The 23,182-nt window shown below is 37.3% G+C and overlaps 1 protein-coding gene across 20 annotated transcripts in view; it reads right to left on the reverse strand.

Moving 5' to 3' along the window:
* rimbp2b (RIMS binding protein 2b) overlaps positions 1-23,182 on the reverse strand; it is a 186,569-nt gene that overhangs the window by 8,722 nt on the left and 154,665 nt on the right. For 7 of the 20 annotated variants that reach the window (XR_012339272.1, XM_073818532.1, XM_073818531.1 and 4 more), the window contains 11 exons: positions 20,653-20,804; positions 17,714-18,301; positions 17,082-17,231; positions 14,639-14,794; positions 11,743-12,504; positions 10,032-10,146; positions 9,430-9,555; positions 5,924-6,090; positions 3,028-3,196; positions 2,598-2,660; positions 1,886-1,989 (listed from right to left, as the gene is read on the reverse strand). Coding sequence is in view for 19 of the 20 variants with exons in the window: in XM_073818532.1 (XP_073674633.1) it covers positions 1,886-1,989; positions 2,598-2,660; positions 3,028-3,196; positions 5,924-6,090; positions 9,430-9,555; positions 10,032-10,146; positions 11,743-12,504; positions 14,639-14,794; positions 17,082-17,231; positions 17,714-18,301; positions 20,653-20,804 (2,552 nt within the window). In the remaining variant the exon portion in view is untranslated. The remainder of the gene's footprint in view (positions 1-1,885; positions 1,990-2,597; positions 2,661-3,027; positions 3,197-5,923; positions 6,091-9,429; positions 9,556-10,031; positions 10,147-11,742; positions 12,505-14,638; positions 14,795-17,081; positions 17,232-17,713; positions 18,302-20,652; positions 20,805-23,182) is intronic. The other 13 variants (XM_073818545.1, XM_073818543.1, XM_073818546.1 and 10 more) reach the window with 8 other exon arrangements.

A 23,182-nucleotide genomic window follows, 5' to 3' on the forward strand; every position in this document is an offset into this window, starting at 1 on the left:
TATATCTCACAATTCGAGTCAGAAAATTCACAAGACTTAACCGTCAATTCTGACTTTTTACTCAGAAATATGAGATATAAACTTGCAAGTTATGAAGTAGAAAAAAGTTTTTTACCTTGCAATTCTGACATTTCAACATTATATCTCAAAATTCTGAGAAAAAAATAATTGGGAGTTTGTATCATGCAATTCTGAATAGCAAAATGTAAACTCGTATTTGCGAGAGAACAAAAAAAATCTGAATTGTGAGATTAAAAGCCTACCTTTTTAAAAAAATTTATTCAGTGGCGGAAACGGTCTTCCATGATTTTAATGCCCTCTGATGGATACATTCAGAAGTGCTTATTACCAACTTTAAAGGTGAAGTTTGTGGGGCAGGACTATTTATTTTTCAAACAATGATGAACTAGTGTTGTTACTGTTATCTAGAACTAAAATTATTCAAACAGTTTTCAGTAAATAAAAATAATTCTGAAATAAAATACAAATATTAGATAAAAAAAAAAACTAACTTTAAAAATATAAACTAAAAATAGAAATGTTGCCTTGCCAACTAACTGAAAAAAATACTTCAACATCAGTACTAAAATTACTAAACATTTAAAAAACAAATTGACAGAAGCACATAACAATAATAAACTACCAGTCAAAAGTTTTTGAACAGTAAGATTTGTAATGCTTTTTAAAGAAATCTCTTCTGCTCACCAAGCCTGCATTTAATTGAACCAAAATGCAGCAAAAGCAGTAATATTGTAAAATATTTAAAATAACTTCTTTCTATTAGAATTTTTTTAAATCTAATTTATTCCTGTGATCAAAGCTAAATTTTCAGCATCATTACTCGTCTTTAGTGTCACACGATCCTTCAGAAATCATTCTAAAATGCTGATTTGCTGCTCAAGAAACATGTTTTTATTATGATCAATATTTAAAACAATTGAGTGATTTTTTTTTTCAAATAGAAAGATCCAAAGATCAGCATTTATCTGAAATAAAAAGCTTTAGCGACATTATACATTATACCATTCAAAAGCTTAATGCTTTTATTTAGCAAGGATGGTTTAAACTGATCAAAAGTGATGATTAAGTGAAGATATGTTACAAAAGATTCTATTTCAGAAAAAATGCTGTTCTTCTAAACTTTCTATTCATAAAAGAAACCAGAAAAAAATTCTACTCCGCTGTTTTCAACATAATAATAATAAATGTTTTTTGAGCAGCAAATCAGAATATTAGAATGATTTCTGAAGGATCATGTGACTGGAGTAAGGATGCTAAAAGTTCAGCTTTAAAATCACAGGAATAAATTACATTTTAACATATATTCAAATAGAAAACAGTTATTTTAAATCGTAAAAATATTTCAAAATTGTACTGTTTTGCTGTACTTTGGATCAAATAAATGCAGGCTTGGTGAGCGGAAGAGACTTCTTTAAAAAAATTGTACTGTTCAAAAACCTTTGACTGGTAGTGTATGTAACAATAAAATTACACTGGCAGAAATGGTGAGTTTTTGGGAAAACAGTGATTATATTTTTAAATTCTACACAGAAATCAGACACTTCAACTTTAAAATAAGTTCACAGAAGAAAGTCATAGAGGACTGGAATGACATAACAGTGAGTAAATATACAAATGACAAATGAATGATTTAATTTTAACCAGAACTTAACCTTTAGAGCTGCCATGTGCCATGAACACTAACATAAAAAATACAATCCACATTGTAGCCGCAAAAGCAAGGAAAAAAATAAGCTGAAAATGAATTTGGTGACTATTACAGAGGCAGACATCCAGGCAAGCCAGCGTAAAATCAAAAGCTTATGGGATGAGAACATACAGTAAGTGCAAGAAAAAGCCCAGACAAAATGGAGTCTAATAGTACCTCCACATCCACGTTAGGAGAGCTTTCTCTGGGGTCATAGTCATAAAGGGCCACCATCCTCCGCGTCGACACCGGGTGCTGCCTTCCACTCCTTTTGTTCCTCTCTGAAATAAAAAGAGGGTTAAGAATAATTGAGCAAAACAAATAAGTACATTGAAAACATTGATAATTAAAATTAAATGTAAAAAAGAGCATGATTTATGAATGACATCAAGATAAACTTCATTATTTTCATAATTTTTAATGACAATAAAATTTTACAAATTCTGAAAAATATGTTCTTCGTTGACACATGCAGAACTTTTTTTATTGAATAGCGTCATGATATGAAAAAAACAGAAGGCACATTTAGTAGACATTTAGTATAAGTTATTAATATTGAATCCAAATGTCCACTTCTTTAAGGTGTGGGGTCCAAAAGTTTGAGTCTACAGAATTTTGAATAGTTGGAAAACATTCTTAAAAGAAAGAAATGTTATATCACTTTCCAGGTCACAAATAAAAGTAAATATGTGACGTTGATCATTTGAACAGTCGGTTTTGGACCTTTTGGACCCTGTATGAGGTGTCAGTGGGAACAGAAAGAATACGTCATGCTTGTGTGACATTCAAGTGTTAAAGGGAAACTTGGAGGTGAGCTGTTAAAGGCACTTAAGTGAAAATAAAAAAGGTTTAATGAGAAAACTGGCGAGAAAATTGTGTGGGCACAAACCTCTCTTGGATTTCCGGGACCTGCGATTAACTGAACGGCCATCTTTGAACCTATTACAGTTTACTTGAAAAGAAAAGAGGAAAGGAAGAAAGAAATGGAGGAGAGAGAAAGAGAGAGAGACAGAGAGGAAAGAATGAAGGCAAGAAAGGCACAGGATTTCAAGGAAAAATCCGTCTTTGACATTCTGCTATGATTCCTTTTGTTTTCCACAGATGAAGGAAAGTCATACAGGTTTGAAATGAAATGAGTGATGAGAAAATTGCAGTTTTTTGGTGAACTATCCCTTTAGGAGTTATGTAAGGAATAGTATGGAAAAGGTCTAAAACTGTTAGACTAGCACCATGTTTATTTAAAATCAATCAGAAAGTCAGAAAATGAAGAACAGAAGGGTGAGATGGGAAAGCCTTCTGTACGAACTACCTGTTCATACCTATTTTCTCAATGGGCGTGTTGAGAGGAAGAAACCCTTGTTTGAGCAGCTGGTCCATCATTTCATCATCATCCGTTTGGATCTCTGAAACCATGTTACAGGGGATGAGCCCCCTGCGGCCACAGATCTCAGCCCTATAGAATCCATCTGTGTCCTTCTCTCCAAACACCTGGACAACACAGCAGGGCCATTATTGAACTCGCTTCATTGCATTTTTAATTACACTCTCTCTAATGTCCTGCATTACTGCTCTACTCAAGTTTGTATGGTAGCACTAGCTTTAATGTTTTCTATCTTGGATTATTCACTCGTGCTTAATGCTTGTATTATTTTAATTTGTAAATCACAATGCACAAAAGTAGTAATTAAATAAATGTAAATGGCCAACGCAAACAGAATATAAACATACATATACAGTTGAGGTTGAGATTACACCTTGCAGACTTATTTTACTAAAATAAGAGGGATCATACAAAATGCATGTTATTTTTTGTTTAGTACTGACCTGAATAAGATATTTCACAAAGATGTTTACATATAGTCCACAAGAGAAAATAGTTACATTTATAAAAATGACCCCAAAAGTTTATATACACATTCTTAATAGGTCCCACAAATTCTTTGTTTGTTTTTTTCAACATTTTTGTGCATTTGAACCCTTTCCAACAATGACTGTGATTTTGAAAGACAATCTTTTCACACTGAGGACAACTGAGGGGATTCATAGGCAATTATTACAGAAGGTTCAAACACTCACTGATGCTCTAGAAGAAAACACAATGCATTAAGAGCATCTTCTGTAGCTTCTGAAAGGGAAGTGGTAAAAGAAAAAAATATGATATTTAGGCAAAATAAGAAAAATGTACATACCTTCTGTTCAAAAATGTATAGTTAATGTATAGTTTTTCCTTCTGGAGCATCAGTTAGCGTTTAAACCTTCTGTAATAGTTGCATATGAGTCCCTCAGTTGTCCTCAGTGTGAAAAGATGGATCTCAAAATCATTCAGTCATTGTTGGGAAAGGCTCAAATATGCAAAAAAGCTGAAAAACCAAAGAATTTGTGGGGCCTGAAGGATTTTTCTGAAGGACAGCAGACAGTTTAACTGTTCAGGACAAACAAGGGACTCATGAACAACTATCACTAAAAAAAATCAAGTGTATGTAAACTTTTGAATGATACATTTAACTATTATTTTCTCTTGAGGACTATATGTAAACATCTTTTCTGTAAAATATCTTATCAGGTCAGTACTAAATAAAAAATGACATGCATTTTGTATGCTTTCTTTTATTTTGGTCAAATAGTTCACATTTTGCAGATTCTGCAAGGTGTATGTAAATTTTTGACCTCAACTGTATATGTACATTGAAATAGCAAGATGGCAATGGATGGACTCACACTAGAAATAAAACATTTATTATTTTTATGTTGAAAACAGCCGAGTAGAATTTTTCAGGTTTCTTTGATGAACAGAACGTTCAGAAGAACAGCATTTATCGGAAATAGAAATCTTCTGTAACATTATAAATGTCTTAATCATCACTTTTGATCAATTTAAAGCATCCCTGCTGTTACAAAAGCTTGGTTTAGCTCCTGCGTACCTAACTAGTCTCCTACCACGCTACAATCCCTCACGCTCCCTAAGGTCGCTAAACTCTGGACTTTTAGTAGTACCGAGGATAGCAAAGTCCACTAAAGGAGGGAGAGCCTTTTCACATTTGGCGCCCAAACTCTGGAATAGCCTCCCTGATAACGTTCGGGGTTCAGACACACTCTGTATGTTTAAATCTAGATTAAAGACTCATCTCTTTAGCCAAGCATTCACATAATGTATCTCATAACGTTGTACTTCAGTTACATCTGATCACATACAGATCAACATTCTCCAGCTTGGGCTAAACACATAAATTTTTGCTTGGTTGGAACAGCAGCTACGCTAATTATTTCTCTATTTGTTTCTGTTTCTGCCACGGGATTTCCATCCCGTGGTAACTAAGAATTACACAAGATTCAGTCTGGATTCAGAAGAAGAGATGATGCCAACCCCTCAGAGGACCGCAGATGATGCCAGCCTTGAAACAACATACAGCACTACACCATTTTTCTACAAGTTTGATTGCAACACATAATCATTACTATTAGTCATCATCTGTTTTTGATTACACCATTACTATTTTTGATATTTATATCATATGTACATCGACTTAACATACAGTAGTTACCACTAACAAGCTACTAAATATATTGTAGTAGCCTACTTTTTTTGTACAGCTGCTTTGCAACGATTTGTATTGTGAAAAGCGCTATACAAAAAAACTTGAATTGAATTGAACTGAATTGAATTTTATTTCAGATAAATTCTGATCTTTGGATCTTTCTATTAATCAAAGAATCTTTAAAAAAATCTACTGTTTTAATATTGACAATAATAGTACAATAATAGTAAATAAATGTTTCTTAAACAGCAAATCAGCATATTAGAATGATAATCATGTGACACTTAAGACTGGAGTAATGATGCTGAAAATGTAGCTTTGATAACAGGAATAATTTACATTCTTTAAAATATATTCAAATAGAAAACAGTTATTTTAAATAGTAAAAATATTTCAGAATTTTACTGTTTTTGCTGTACTTTAGATCAAATAAATGCAGGCTGTGTGAGCAGTAGAGACTTCTTTAAAAACATTAAAAATCTTACTGTTCAAAAACTTTTGACTGGTAGTGTATAATTTAAATTACTTTTTAATATTGACAATTTAATTTGTACATTAGTACATTAGTGTATAGATGCATCCCTAAATAAAGTAGAAGTAAAAAGTCTTAAGAAAGTGGATAAGAAAAGAAATTAAAAACAAGACAGCTGAGTATCTCTTGACATCAGTCAAATCAAACCTTTATGATCTGGCCTTCCTTGAAGGGAAGCTCCTCTACAGCAGCATCAGGGTTAGGAGACATTGACAAGGGGTCGTAGTCAAACATGGCCACAAAGATTCGGGACAAGTCCTCTGGTTCTGACTCATAGTAGTCTGGAGAGCGCCGGTCCCGTCCTCCATAACCATCTGAAACACAGAAGAGGGCAAGCTTCTGCTACACACAGAAACCAAAGGACATCTAAAGCCCTAATCTATAGCCTCAGAGGCATCAGTCTGTGAGAGCTGAACAATACTGACAAAATTACATATAAATGCAGTATTCTGCTATATGACTGTATTATATACAATTCCTTCTTTTAAACTGCACAGTAACATACTAAACTGATAAAAATGCTAATCACACTTGATACAAATGCATGTTCCCTATACAGTAAAATTATCACACAGCACACCAGTGGGATAATACACAAGCAAGAAAACAGAAGAATATACAGTAAGAACATGTTTGAAACCGCCATGCATAAAAGAACAAGGAAAGGATAAAAACATTGCTGTTTTACTGTTAAAACCCACAGAACGTTTTTCGACAGACATGCAGCAACTCACTAGCAATACTTTACTGGAATGATCCACTACCAATCTCAAACTCTTTTCTGTTATCTTATACCAAAGGAGTAAATAGTAGACCATGCCAGTTAATTAAAGGTGTATATGGAGCTGATAGAAGTGAATCATGCACCCAGTTACCGATAAGGATATGTAGAACATTCACAAGCAGCATTTAAAACCAGTTATTTTCACAGGAGTGAAGACATCTCTGTTCTTACAGTGTGCAGTCTACATCCAACAGTAGAAAGACATCCATGCAAATGAATCAATCGAGGATCTCACAGGAAGCTCAGTAAAAGATGGATGACGAGGAAAAAGGTAACAAGGGGAGCAAGAGGAGGAGAAGAGGGGTTCACAAACACTGTCTGGTGTTTTAGACCACACAATGAGCACAAACAAAGGAGCAATCACCCTTAAACAGACTGAAACCCTAACCTAATCCTAGTTATCTGTAATTAAAATAACACAAATTAACATAATAAAGGTAAAAATAAAGGTAAAATAATAGTACATAATTAGAAATTGCCTCTTGATTAAAAATGAAATATACATATTATAGGAAATTGAATTGAAAAAATAGCTCAATAAACATGCCTCATCTATATTTGTCTTTCAAATGCTAATGAGAGGTTCCTGCATGTCTTTCTTTCTAGGGTAAAGGCAGCTTTTATTCTTTTTAAGGTTAGCCATACAAGTAAAGCTCTAGCAACTGTATCTGAGATATGCTTCCTATTCGCAAGTTACAACTAGATTTATAATTTAAATGTAAAGGGCAAAACATTCCAGTTTAATATAAATATGAAGCTTGTACCTTGAGTTGTTTGTGCTATACAACTGTCCCAAATACCTGTTTGTGTCCCAATAAGTAGCCTATCTGTGAAAGTTTAAGTGTTTGGCATGGACATGACAGGAACTGAAAGATCGGATAAGACTTTATTTAGACAGGGTCAGCAAAATGATAATGCCACACAAGTCTTGTGGCTTTACTTCTGAGACAATTGTGTTTTTTGTTTAGTTTTTGAGACATTCTCATTTTTTAGAAACTGAAGAATCGAAATTTGACTTCACAGAAGCAGTCAGTAGAGCTTAACTTGCATTACATTAAAAAATAATTATTTAAAGACCCCATGAAATCACCTGAAATACGCACTATACTTTCCTAAACTGTTTTTTTTTTTCTACTGAAAAAGAGACTTCCCCTTCAAAAGAACTTGCACTGCATCCTCTAGTGGACACCATAGGGAATGCCACTAAAGGACACAGTTACATGCATAACCTGAGACGTTCCCCTCCAAGGGAACTCGTACTGCGTTCCCTAGTGCAGTGGTTTTCAATCCTGGTTTTGGGGATCCACTGCTTTGCACATTTTGTGTGTCTCCCTTATTTAACACACCTGATTCAGATCATCAGCTTGTTAGGAGTGAGATCCATGTACTGAACTGAGTGTGTCAGATAAGGGTGACATACAAAATGTGCAGAGCAGTGGGTCCCCAGGACCAGGATTGAAAACCACTGCTCTAGTGGACACAATAGGGAATGCCACTAGAGGATGCAGTTACATGTGTAACCTGAGACATTCTCTTTCAAAGAGAAATCGCATTGTGTCCTCTAGTGGACACTATAGGGAATGCCACTAGAGCAGGGGTGCCCAAACTCGGTCCTGGAGGGCCAGTGTCCTGAAGAGTTTTTTTCATTTGGTCCCCCTCAAATATTTAGTACTATTTGATCAGTAGTGAAAAAAAACCTTGAAGAGCTCCAACTTGCCTTAACACACCTGCTGGAAAGTTTCTAGTATACCTAGTAAGAGCTTGGTTAGCTGTTTCAGATCTATCTAATTGGGGTTGGAGCTAAATACTGCAGGACACCACACTTACAGGACTGAGTTTGGGCAACCCTGCACTAGAGGATGTTCCCCTTTAAGGGAACTCGCACTGTGTCCTCTAGTGGACACTATGGGGAATGCCACTAGAGGATGCAGTTACATGTGTAACTCGAGACATTAACCGACAAATGCAACTAGCACTGTGTCCTCTTGTGGACACTATGGGGAATGCCACTAGAGGATGCAGTTACATTTGTAACCCGAGACGTTACACCTGTAAGGGAACTGGCAGTATAATCTATTTTAAGACCCACCAAAATATTTTTAGATTAAAAAACAATTGACATTACTGTAAGCTTAATGTAAAATAAAGGTTTAATATGGCAGAAATTAAGCATTTAAGAAAAACGCAATTTTATGTTATAGTACAACTGTAAAATTTCACTACTAATATTTAAGTTTTAATTCACAACCCAGCACTTTTTTTTAGCAAAGCATAAGAAGTGAAGCAGATCTACAAACAGTTTAGAGATTAAAATAATTCTGAAATTATTGTACAAATAATAAACAAATTTACTGGCGCTTCGAAACACATACCACATGTTCTAAATCGTGAGCCTTTGCAATAAAAAAAAAAATCGCACTATGGGGAATGCCACTAGAGGACGCAGTTACGTGTGTAATCCAAGACATTCCCTTTCAAGGGAACTCGCAGTGTGTCCTTTAATGGCATTCTCAGTAGTTACACTTGAGAGCATTGTATAAAATAAACATTATAATTAGCAGAAAAAGACAGCAAATTTAGTTTCTAAATTGCTTTTCGATTTTATCAATATTTTCAGATAAAACCAGTCAAACTGCTTAAAAGTCAGGTTGACTTCTTCAACCTGACTTTGCTCAAACTAAACAAACTTACCTGGGTTTTTTGTAGGCCACTCAAAGCTAACAGACATGGACTAAAAGCCACAAAACTCTTACTTTGATTTCATAAGGGTCTTTAAACAAGTCTTGTAAAAATCTGATGTATCCGTTCAAATTGGTTCTGGTAATTATTGTTAGATTTTTGTTTTTCATGAAGGAGCCACGCCACATACCATATCGGTGCTCTGTTCGCTGTGGGGGCCATTTCCTGCGGTGGGCTACATTGGTATAGTAAACATCATCCTTGATAGGTGAGAGGTTCCCCTCACTCCCCTCACTGTTATTCTCCACGGTGATCTCTATGGAAACACCAATCACAGCATTACAGCCATAGCCCCTCTACTCAGCCCGTGAGTTGTGGATTATGATATTTTCAAGGCTCTCGAGGTGTGTTTTAGGATCGGAAATGCCATTCTATTGCATTACAGCGTCAAAAATAGCATACTGATCTTAAAACAGTATTGAGAGCCTGCTGAAATGAGTTGCTCCAGAGTAAAACAGCAATGTTCAACATAATGATGGTTTTCTAAGCAGCAATGTGTGGCCTGTTAGGAGTACCATTTGTATACTAGAATAAAGTAGGTAAATAAACTCTCCCTCATTTAATCATTAGTGAATCTGAAAGAGAATGAATGGCAAAGGTCAACCAAAAATGACTCCCAGGGTTTACAGAACAACAGAATTGTCATCATGACATATAAGGAAAACAGAGGAACACACAATAGGCATCTAAAGGAAGGCAGGAAGAGTCCAAACATCATGTGACCACACTAACCAATGGAAGGGACTGTCATTGGTCTTCTCTGAGCAGGTGGACAGCCATGACCCGCTCTACGGCCAGAATGGTCCAGTCGATCCGAGCGTCCCGTTGAGGGAGAGCTCCCTAAAATCTTAAACAGCAAACATTAAAATGTTAATCAAAGCCTAAAAAATAAATATCCTATTAAAAAAGATTCCCATCAACCCCAAAATGGACAAAAAATAAAAAAACTGATTTCTTTAGAGAACAAGATTCTAGTCCCAAGTGAAATCAAAACAAGGAGGATGAACCCGCCAAAACATTTAACATAAACAATTGAAACAAACTCTGACAACAACATGAGCAGGGTTTTGGCAGAAATCAGATGCTTAGCTAAAGACCATTTTGGTTTTTGTTCTGCTCCTCTTCAGTTCATATGGGAAAGTATTGAATGTAGTTTGTAATATGAGTTTGTGATAATGTGTTGAATATATAAAACTGTCAATACGACTTTTTAGCTTGCTGCAAATCTGTATATGATTCAGGACCTTAACACCACCACATACATCCTAGTAGATTTACCTGGTATTTTCAGAATTCTGGACAATTTTTCAATCTCTGATTCTTGAAATTTTCATTTGGTCCCCCTTGAATATTTAGTACTATTTGGTCAGTAGTGAAAAAAACCTTGATGTATAAGTAGGTATTAGAAGAAAACAACTATGGGAAGCAAAACACACCAAAAAAAGGATGTATCTGTCCTGATCAATCCAGATAGGTGAGGATGAGTTACCTGTTCAAGCCCAAACTCGATGCCAAGTGGCACCACATTGTTCACTGGCTTACTTGTCCACGCTGCACTGTTAAATGTGCAGATTTGTTATTCTTTTGGTGTTTCCGGCTTCCCATAAAAAACTCTATACCAGTGTCTCCCAACCCTATTCCTGGAGGCACCCCAACACTACACATTTTTGAACTCTTCCCAATCAAACCCATGTAAATCAACTCATCAGTTCATTCATCAGTTCCAAGACCTGAAATGGATAGGTCAGATGAGAAAGACATCCAAAATGTGTACTTAGGTGGTGCCTCCAGCAACAGGGTTTGGATACACTGCTCTAAACCAGAGTTCTTCAACCTTGCTCTTGAAGACCCACTATCCTGCAAAGTTTATTTCCAACCTGCTTCAACACACCTGCCTGTGAGTTTTCAAGTGATCTTACGAAACCATATCAACTGGTAAATTAGGGTTGGAGCTAAACTCTGAAGGATAGTAGGTCTCCAGGAGCAAGGTTGAATACTTTTGCTCGAAACTACTAGTATGGAGGACTGTGGAAACATTGTCATTTGATTTGTGACTCTTCTTACAACAGAAACAAGAAACTCTCAGAAATGGCCTTTAGGTAATCAAAACAAATCTACACATCCAATAAATTTCACTTGACACTCTAGGAATCAAACAAAGTCACATGAGATCTAAACCAAACCAAGAAAGTCAAGAAAGATCATACAAGCTAAAATCCCCCCAAAACAAGAGTAATATCAAAAGGTGAACTCAAACAAAGTTAAGCAACGTCTAGCAAAATAGACTAAACAAAAAAGCCAAACAAAACCAAATAAACCAATGACAGACTGGGTGGAACACCATGAACAGAAGAATGGTTTAATCGCTTGTCGATGAGAACACAAAGCATTTGGTAGATGAGGAGAGGGCGGAAGGGTGAGAGGAGGGGTAGGAGACACACACCAGGGGTTCATCCATTGCCCTGTTGAGTCTGGCCACAGAGTAGGCCCTAATGTCCCTGTGATAGGTCCTGCCAACCTCGCTCAGCCTGCCCTCGCTCCGGAACCTGCGTTGAGGATGGTGATGGTGCGGATGATAGTGGTAATGGTGGTACGACTCTCGCATGCTCCTTGTCTCTGGAATGGCATCCAGGAAGTCCTCCTCCACGCTGCACTGCCGAGTCAGTGTCCTTTTCCTGCCGGCAGCCAGAGCACGCCTTTCTACAGGCCCCTCGCTGTGGATCACCCGCATGTTGGGGCCAGAACCCACCCGCAACGGGCTGCCCCCTGTGTACGAGTGGTAGCTTCCGCGGTAGCCAAGCGAGCCCTCCTCCTCGCTCCCGCAGTCCAGTCCACTGTCCGGGCTCTTGGTGTTCTGCCTGCTACTGCTGCTGCTCCAGCATGATGGCCGCTCCTCTATGGAGCTGTAGCGTGGAGAGGAGCGCTGCCTCTGCAGCCTGCGGACGCACTTGTTCGGGGACAGGTGGTTCGGCTGCCGTGAGTCTTGGTGGTAGGGCCGTGGGCTCCTGCAAGGAGTGCCCGGACGAGCCTCCTCGAAACGCAGCCGCTGGCCCATGACCTCCACCCCGGTGTCCGGTTCCTCCTCTGCAACTTCCGGGATGCTGTGGAGCCGCTTGTGGGAGCGCAAGGAGCGCTGTCGTACCACCTCCCGCTGCAGGTCCCAACTGTCCCGGTCAACCGGTAGGTCCTGACGCCTGTAATATGCCTTTTAGAAGCCGGAGAGGGTGATGGACGAAGGAGGAGCCAAAGTTTCAGTTAGATTTGGATGTTTTTTCAATAAGTTAAAATCGGGATTGTTTTTTGCGGGTTTTGTTTGATGGTGTTAGAACAGGCAGAGAAGATAAAACAGTGTGCAAATAGAGAACAAAATGGGAAAAGAAAGACAAAATAAAGACAGAATTAGTTATCGGAGGTCATGGTCGAATGTAGGGCATGCAGTCTCATTCCATGACGGACATGGCATGCGACGGAAGGGAATCTGTAGAAGGAAAACATCAGGAAATGCAAACCGTACAGAAAATGAGAACTGGAGAGTATCACATATGCAGGGCTCAATAAGACAATCCAGTAACAAAGCACAGTCCAACAATAACAACAACAACAAAAAAAAACGACAGATGAGAATTCAGAACACAGAACATTAAAAAATGAATAACAGGCAATCAAAGGATCAAGACTAACGGATCTAAGGACTTTACATAACAAAAAAAAAAGAAAGAAAATAAAATGGAGATTCATCTGCCAAGCAACAAGTGAATTGTGTTCAAAAGTAGAGCAGTAACCTAGAATGGAAATTTAAAAAATATTATTAAAAAGACAAATCTTTTTGAATTATTACAAATTATGTAGGAAAATTGTGATTTTAAATTGTTGTTTTTAAATTTTACATCCCGATAAATGTAGCGGATATTTTAGACTAAGAAGTAATTGCCACAGCAGCAAATTTTTAAAAAAATGTTTTACTATTAAGTTTGACACTACTGCAAATATAGTTTTCTGTATCTTACTAAACTGTAGCACAGATGTCTGCAGGTGGAAGCAAATCATATCTAAAAAAAAGTGGAATATACTGTAGCCTGTATAAGGTGTTGGTTTTCATACCACAATCCCAATGGCTGCTCAGGTCTCCAAAAAGGTAACTCAAAACAAAAATGACAAAAACTGAAATATAATATACCATTTATTGCTTCATATATTCAATACATCATGTATTTTGTGTAACCCTTTCTGCATAATGCTTATATTTTGAAAGAAATCTTAACAGTATTAAACATTTTTCATGAAGAGACACATATTCACAAAATTGTAAAATTACACTGAGAAAAGTAAAACTTAACAGAAGTGTAACCATGAGACAAACATAATCAAAAGTGAATAACTGTTTCATTTAAGCAGACTTTACTTAAATGAGATTCCCAAAATGCCCTTGGAATGATATGTGCATTTTCACCTGATCACGTAGAAGCTAATTTGACACTTTAAACAGGTTCAGTTTATGTAATACTTATACACAGAGCACTGAAAAAAAAACCTGTCTGTATTTAATAATAATCACAAATACATAAAACCATGGCGTTATATTCCATGAGGTAAACACTTCAGGCATAGCAAACAAATACACACTGTATATATCTGCACATATGTGATTGTCATATGCAATAAATATAAATAATCCTGTCAATTCCAAGTAACAAGAGCCACTATTATTATATAGAATAATCCAGATCGATTTCTACTAGGTACAAATGCATAGTGATGCAATACCTAAAACTAAACAATAGAGTTTGCAACATCTGGAGAGCATAAAGCATATTCAAATCGTTTTCTCATGCATTGCGTGTGCAGCCTCAGGTTAAGCCATTCAGATGTATCAAGCTTTGTATGACTGGACAGGCTTATACAAAGCTGGCTAAATGACTGGATGACGTCGAGGTTCGGTAGTGCAAAGCAACCCGCTTTTAGGACTCAGGAAAGACTGAGGATGGGGTGACCTGTTAAGATCCTGCCGCTTAAGCTTTGTGTACAACATCAGAGGTCTAACACCCCTGTTTTAAATTCACCATCACAAAAACACAAAAAAACCCAGCGCTAGCCATATTCAGGGCAAATCATTAAAACAAAAATACTCTTACCTACAAAAACCACCTTAACTGAACCGCAGTTGGCCTTTCAAGCCTATTCTATAAGGTTGAAGTGCCAACCATCTAGTACCACCCCTTGGGAGGAGCCCTACAGAACACGGCATACTCCATCCCCCTTCGTCTGTCCCAGCCTCTAGCCTGCGGCCCTGTGGCCCACGCCCAAGACAGACGGCGGCCGGAAGGGTGTCTGTTCCATACCTTTAAAGTGTTGTGTGAGTTGATGCTGCGCCGGCGCCCTTCTTCTAACTGCATCTCTGAGTACAGCTCCTCCTCATCCTCCTCCATGATGTCAGACAGATCGGAGCCGCGACTGCTCTCGGTGTAGTAATCCTCACTGTGGCTGTAGTGATGATGCTAAAGATACACACACAGAGATCCTTATGGTTTAACACTCCAGGAGAAATCTTCAAAGCTGAACTGAAGTGTGGGGAAAAGCACATTATGAAATAAACGTTTTTCTCTAATGCATGTTGGTCACAATTATTGGCACCCCTAGAATGTATTATAAGTAATATTGTGACTAGGTGACTAGGAGCATTAAATCTTCCAGTTCCGATCTTCCTGTTCCATAGGATTAAAAGTGTGAGGAACACAAAAGCCAAAGAATATAGCACTGATGTGCAGGAAAGGATTGTTGAGTTTCACAAAATAGAAAGTGGCTGTAAGAAAAGAGCTAAAGGATTGAAAATCCCCATTTTTCACCAGCAGGGCAATAATTAAGATGCTCCAATCAACTAAAAATATTACAAATCTGCCTGGAAGAGGATGGCCATTTCTCAATATGCATTCTTATGCGATCTAGCGTCCTTGTGTTCTCGCTCTACGTCATCACGAACCGCCGAAGTTCAATTCCAATACTCAAGAACGCAAGAGGATACATGAAAGGGCCCTGATGTGTTCTTGAAATCGAGGATGCATCAAATGCACACTTGAGAAGATCGAACCATTAGAAATCCCAGAAGATGCTGCGGGCGGACAATGAATGCGTATGAAAAGCCTGTAAGCTTTAAACTTCTCGATCTCGCTTATAAGATTCCTGATGCAAGCTTGTGAAAGTAAACATTTGTCGGTTTTGTTTTGCATAATTTTAATGAAGTGAGAAAGCCTGTCATAGTTTTTACTGGCATATTATTTTTTTAATATTAAACATAGTTTAATCATTTTCACAAATACATGCAGTAAAAAGCTATAAAATAATATAAAAATATTGTCTATATTAAAATGAAAAAAAGGTTTTTAAAGTGTTATTTGTAATGTTTTTGTGCATTGCGTGCTGCTGTCTCGCTCCTTATAACCTGTCAGTTGAGCAGCAAGAACACAGCGCATTTTAATTCTCACAAAGACGCGTTCTGTGTTCTCGTGTCCTTCCGAGTTTGTTCTTTCAATGAAGCCTGGCAAGACCGGTCTCCACGAGTACACAAGTCCGTTCTTTGCGTTCTTGGAATTGAGAAACAGCTGATGTGTCTATATCGGTGCATGGTGAGGAGGGGCGTTTGAGTGGCCAGAGACTCTCCAAGGATCATAGCTGGAGAATTGCAGAGATCAGTTGAGTCTTGAGGTCAGCCCCTACATCACCTCATGTTGTTCAAGAGGGCTTCAAGAAAAATCCTCCTCGCTCATCCAAAAACAAATTCCAGCATATTCATTTGTCAGACACGACTGAAACTTTAAATGGGACTGGTTTCTAAGGTCAGATAATACTAAAAAAAGAGCTTTTAGGCAGCAAATCCCCCACGTCTATGGATAAATACACTGCTAGATCTAGATGTTGTGGGCCTATTTTTCTGCCGGAGGTCCTGGACATCTTATTCAGATCATGGCATCATGAATTCTATCAAATACCAACATAAAAAACCTAAACCTGACTGGCTGGACAATGATCCAAAACAAATATCAAAATCAACACAAAAATGTGTCACTGAGCACAAAATGAAGCTTCTGCCATAGCCATCCCAGTTCTCTGACCTGAACCTTACAGAAAATGAGTGGAGTTGGGAATGTAAAGAATCTGGAGAAATTCAGTATGAAGGAACGGTATTTGATCTTCTGTCTGGTGTTCTCATCAGGCATTATAGGAGAAAATTCAGGGCTGTTATCTTGGGAAGAGGACGTTGCAATAATCGGGTGCCAATAATTGTGGTCAACGAGAACTAGAGAAAAACATTTATTTCATAAATTTTCAATTGATAGGTTAGAATTGTGTGATTTTTTAAAATAAAAGATCAAAAGGATAAAAGGTGCAGATTTATTTTTACAACCACCTTTGCTCATATTTACCCAGGGTGCCAATATTATTGGAGGGCACTGTATATGCTTAAAAATCTGTTAAATCTGGTAAAATTTTGTACACCCCATCAAGCCTTAATTAATTTTTAAACATTTTAGGACATACAAATATTAGACTGGCATTTCACCAGTGTAATTAATAATTCAATGTAATACCAAATAACATTAGTATAATAGAATTCATTATAATATAATCTCACACTTGGAATGCACATTTTGTAATGATTTGTAAAGCATAAATAAACAGAAATGTCTATTACTTGTGTTGGAAAAGTTACACAACAGACGACCGTTCTGTCAGCTGACCTAAAGGTTTCTTATGCAGTATAAAAAGACTGCTATTCCTTAGACTCACTTGTCTGCCCAGCTCAGAACCTCTGAGAAACTCATCCACAGAAGCTCCTCTTCGCCTGGCATGGGGGGAATCATACCCATCCTCCTCCTCATCTGAGTTTAATGAATGCAGAGCGTTACCCCTCTCACTGAAGATGTTCCTCCTCTCCACCTGAAACATGCACAAGATATTCTGCCATCCTACTTCCAAGCATGAAAGCAATCCTCCATACTGACATACTCATCATCATCTTCCTCATTTAATGGATTATTTCACTTCCAGGATAAACATTTCCTGATACCCAATGTCATCCCTCTTTCGAGGTAGTGCAAGACAAGCCGTTCTGATTTAAAATTATACTATTGTTTATTTTCTTTTAGAATCGTTTCGCTAGGTAAGACCCTTATTCCTAGGCTGGGATCGTGTAGAGCCCTTTGAAGCTGCATTAAAACTGCAATTTGTTTCTTCATCCCACTGATCTCCACTATATGGAGAAAAATCCTGGAATGTTTTCCTCAAAAAACGTAATTTCTTTTTGACTGAAGAAAATAAGACTTGAACATCTTGAATGACACAAGGTTAAGTACATTATTAGAATTTTTTTTATTCTGGAAGTGATCTAATCCTTCAACCCGACAAACCAGTGGACTCACCCTGCTGTTCGGGGCGCTCCTCTGCGCTGCCTGGCGGGCCATAGCACGAGCCACTGTGTTGGGAATGGGCACTCCCTGAGGTTGAGGCAAGATCCTCTGAGGGGAGGGTGAGCGCCGGCCCTCAACGTGAGGGGGCTCCAGCGTGTGTCCCGGGTGCGAAGCGGGCGGTAGGGGTGACGGGGCCCGAGGATGTGGCTCCCAGGGCTGCCCCATTCGCCTCCCCATCTCTGGCTCTTTGGCATGGGGGTCTCTGGCACTTGGTAGGAGTTTGGGTTTAGACATGGTGTACGGGGAGGGCGAGGGGTGTACGTGGGGTGGTGGATGAGTGTGGTGTGGCGGGACTGAGTGGGGTTGGACGTGCGGTTGTGGATGGGTTGGGGGGTAGGCTTGTGGGTAGGGAGGCGGGGGAGGGGGGTGTCCATGGGGGTGAGGCACCAGGAGGCTGTGCGGAATGGTGGCCACGGGAGAGTCCTGCGACTCTCCTTGTGCTGATATTGTCCTCACGACGACCTCCCGCGCTTCCAGACACTGGATACGGTTCAGTTCCACCGTAACAAAATCTGCTGTGGGGTACAGTATCTCTGCTATCTGAAAACAAACAAACGAAAGAAATAGGGGATAAACAAATGTGCCTTTGCAAGGATAAACAATGAGTGTTTTGGGCTGATAGAGTTGGGCAGTTATTCTAATTTGTACTTGACCTGTTATTTTAATTTTATTTAATATTTTCACTGGTCCTATAAAAAAAAGCACTTTCCCAATACATTATGTTAAAATCAGTGCTGTCAAATCAGTGCTGATTAATTTTTCCAGTTTAAAATATCTAAGAAGGTGGTGGGGCTTGGGTTGGCCACCTCACTCGCAACTGATGCTTCTGTCTCTTTTTTTTTCTTGAATGTTTTTACAACCACATCAAATGAGAGACTTTTCAGACGCGTACTCCAACTTCACTTCAGCAGCAGGCGTGAATCAAACAAGCACGGGAAAGGTACAGGCGATGAGGAAGCTTCAGTAGAACAACAGTGATTTGCATTCAGATGAGATGTTGTCAGGCCATATGTCAGTAAAAACTATTTTCTTGTCCTGTCAGCTGTTATACTGTGCTCGTGGCATTCACGCTCTAAATGAAACTACGAGTAAGTGTCAGATCCATGTCGCATTCAGTAGTGGCCGCTCTTAAAGTAATAGCAGCCAAATAACCGAATAACCCAGCTGCTGTAATGTCTATTAAATCAAAAACAAAAGAAAAAGGGGAAAACCATAACTTTAGTAGCTTTAAGGATTTATCTATATTTAATTTAGTATTTAGTGTTTGATAACTTTAAATACATTTTTGTATATTTCCCATTTGCTGAAGGGCACATATAAATAATGGATTTATGTGAAGATTTTTAAGTTCACTTAAATCAGACATTGTTATTTTTGAAAGCCTAATAAATGTTAAAATTGATAGCTCTTTTTATAATAATTATGACTGTAATATTGATTGGATATAGTCAATGGTTAAATATTAGGAAAAAAGAACAATTTCATATAGATAGCAGTAATATTGCGATACTCACTTTTTTGTCTTTATGTTATTTCTACATTAATTTGAAGATAGAATGTGAAATTATTGCAATATAAAAGTATATTTAAACTTTAATTTTAGGTGGGATTAACCGTGATTAATTTCAGAAAAAATGTGCAAATATCTTTTTTTTAATTGACTGACAGCACTAGTTAAATTAATATTATTATATTTTATTGTAAATTATATTTTAATTAAAATAAAAATATAAAATACTGCACTGAAAATTTTAAATGTATTTTTATATTTTTTATTAAAAATAATTATAAATCAAAATATAATACATGTTTAAGTTTTTAATCACATCTAAAATACAGTTTTTGTGTACATAATATATGTGTGTACTGTGTACATGCATGTATGTGTATTTATATATACATAATAAATATATTATTATGTATATATAAATACACACATGCATGTATATATTGAAACATGTTTTAGGCTTATATTTTAAATATATTTGCATACATCTAAATATTTTCTAAATATATACTGTATGTGTGTGTCTTTGTATAAATATACACAGTACACACACATATATTACATAAAACAAAAACTTTTATTTTGGATGCGGATCTTTTATTTTGTTTGTTAAAATGTATATTTTGATTTACAATTTATTGTACAATTATTTACAAGTATATGCATTTAATAATTTATTTTTATTTTTTTTTTTTTTTTGCAATAATAGCTAGAAATTACACAGCTATAGTTTAATTCTGCGACAGAAATACATTCAATAATATAATTTTGTTAGAAAACAGCAGCACATGGTGATTTGTTTATCATTTTCAGCCTATTACAAATGATATTTGTAAGAGCATAACAAGTAATTCTCACACTTTTGAAAAATGTTATCTAGAATGCATCACAGAAAATCAAATGTTTAAGCTTGCCAGACACAAAAACACATTAAATTTTATGACTATAAAACAAGATGATAAAAAAGCATTTTACTTCTATCAAAAAACTTCCCAACACTGGTTCTGGACAAACCAGACATCTATATTGTTAAGATCCGCATCTTTTAAATCTATCGTTACATAAAAAGCATCTCAGGGAAAAAAGATGCATAAATAACTACAGTTTTTTTGTTTTTGGTCATTTCTGTCTCAGAAAAAATTTCAAAATATGTTCTTGTCAGATTATCCAAAATGACTTACATAAACCTCTGCATTATATAACAGAGGGAAAACATTGGCCATGCAATGACACAAGCGATCACCTGATGGCGCCAGTGAGCAAAATAAAACCTGCATTTCAAATGTGAACTAGCATAACATGTTCAACCACCAAGCTGATCTTAGACCTTCTATTGGCACACATTGCATATTGATAGTAAAGAAAAAAGAAAACATCACTTCACCTTTTGGCCTTTAGTGCAGACCATGTAGCCGATGACACTGGCTCCATTGGAAGTGCCGGTCGGAGTGAGGGGAGGAGGCTTCCACCGGATCTGCAAGACTCCAGGTGTCTGTCCCATCTGAACTTGCACATCCTGAGGAGGTAAAGGAGGACCTGCAACAACAAAAAAAGAGCATAGCTTTGTGAGTTGCTACACTGTATCATGACTCAAGCAAATTGGTGTAGGTCTGCTGTTGTGTTTGTGGGTGGGCTGTGACATGCATTCTGCTTTCAGAAACACGTGCATGCTTGTGCATAAAAATATGATGCATGTGTAATGGGCATGTAAATGTGCGTGTGGGTGTGTGCACGTGCGCGTGCGTTTTACAGCCGTAAGGGACGCCAGCTGGGCATAGACTATCACAGTGTATTTGCTTATGTCAGCACTCTGAATTTATGTGGGCTGATTCGTCTTAATCATACTGAGTGTTATTTTTTTGTCGCTGCCAGCAATGGACCGCACCATCTCAGAACCTAAAACATAACAATGCGCTGTTATTTCTTTAGCTGTTTTGCATAAAAAGGCTGAGAAATTACCTCATCTCACTTGTTTTTTAAATCAAAACATTCAAATGTTTCATAACCAGTGGTGGACAGTAAGTACTTTACTTTTTGGGAAACTTTTACTTTTACTTGACTACATTCCAAAATCATAATATTATACTTTTTACCCCACTACATTTTATAAAAACATGCCGTTCCTCATTATTTTGAACTGGACAAATAATCAGGCACTGATAGCGGTGTCTGATTCGTGAACGAGCTGATTCTTTTCAATTCTGTTAACTTGGTTACGAACGATTAATTTGTGAACTGGATTGAGCGAATTGCATCTGTTCTCCAGTCAACAACTCGCTGATTTTAATGATTTGGTCAGAGCAATAGACAAGACAGAGCAGGTTTCTTCTGGTGTGAAACAAGGTCTCTGCTTTAAAATGTAATTTTTTAATTTTTTATTATCTTCAATGTGTCGTGACGGATTATTGCCTTATTAGATCAACTGACACGTGAACCAATGGTCTTTTTTTACTTATTTAAAGCTCGAAATAAGCATGAATGAACATCAGAACGTCTTTTATTTAAATTGCGGAAAGACGTCCATACACACAATTTTTCAAGTTTAAGTCCAGTGAAGTTGCTCTTGTTTGTTGGACAAAATGGCAGATTTGGCCTTATGATTGGTCAGATCGCCTGTCAGTCATGCTGTATGCGAAGGTGGAGATTAGATTAGACTGATTCAAACCATTCAGGAATATAGATGGGTACCGAAACCCATATTAAATGGGCCCCAGGGCTAAATTACGAAAGGCCAGTGTATCGATAAGCTCTGACATTAACAGTTCTGCTATCGGTACTGGGGAAATTGAGAAAATGCATATACAAAGGGCCTATTATATTAGCCCCTTTCACACAAACGATCTTAACTGGTAAATTGCCGGTAAATTACCGTTAATAGATCATGTGTAAATACACCTTTTAAAAAATACTGGTAAATTCGTTCCGGCAATTTACCGGTAAGGGTAGTTGTAACATTACCAGTAAATTGCCGGAATGATGCTGTGTGTGAACACTAGGGGTGTAACGGTTCACGGGGATGTATTGAACCGTTTCGGTACAGCCTGTTCGGTTCGGTCCACTTGCGTACCGTTTCGGTATATTTTTTTCATTAAATAATGTAAATTTATTATTAGCGTGATATTAAACGCAGCGGAACAATGTTCCTAGGCGAGTTTCCGCACAGACGCTATTGAGTGACGCACAGTAACACACGCACAGCTTTGCGCACAGTTAAGGTGCGTTCCGATCAACAGGGTCCCTACACAGTGTTCACTGCTCCCTACTCCCTTAACTCGGTATATCCGTTGAAGTGGACTTCGCTGACAATAATCGCTCATTTGGAATGCCCTGGAACGTCATCAAAGCAAATTAACGGCAGGGTCACGCAGATTATGATTTAACATAAATAAATATTGTAATTTATTTTACTTTCAAATTTAAATACATATAAAATACATATAAACGTATGTATCTAAAAAAATATAGTCCAAATGTATATGTTTAGACTGTTAACACATATTTCACGCACTTTTTTCCCCCCACACACAGCCTATATTTAACTATCCTGTGATAACATTAAATAAAACAAGAAAGAGATTCACCTCACCAGTTTTACTTTCATTCATAAAATACAATATGCAAATGTAACATGAACCACCATAACCATTCATAAACACTCTAATTTGTATAATAATAACAACATTTATTGCAACCGCTTCATTTCAGAGCCTTAAAAAATAATGTAAAATATCACCCAAATGTGTGGCTTTTATTTATTTTATGCAAGAATTCTATTGTGTATTGGCAGCTTTTCAAAATAAAGATTTTGTAATTTCTTATTTTTTTGTACCGAAAATGAACCGAACCGAGCTCTCCAAGACACTGTACCGAACCGAATACGATTTTAGCGTACCGTTACACCCCTAGTGAACACG

Source organism: Garra rufa, chromosome 15 (assembly GCF_049309525.1).
Source record: "Garra rufa chromosome 15, GarRuf1.0, whole genome shotgun sequence".
Classification (NCBI taxonomy): Eukaryota; Metazoa; Chordata; class Actinopteri; order Cypriniformes; family Cyprinidae; genus Garra; species Garra rufa.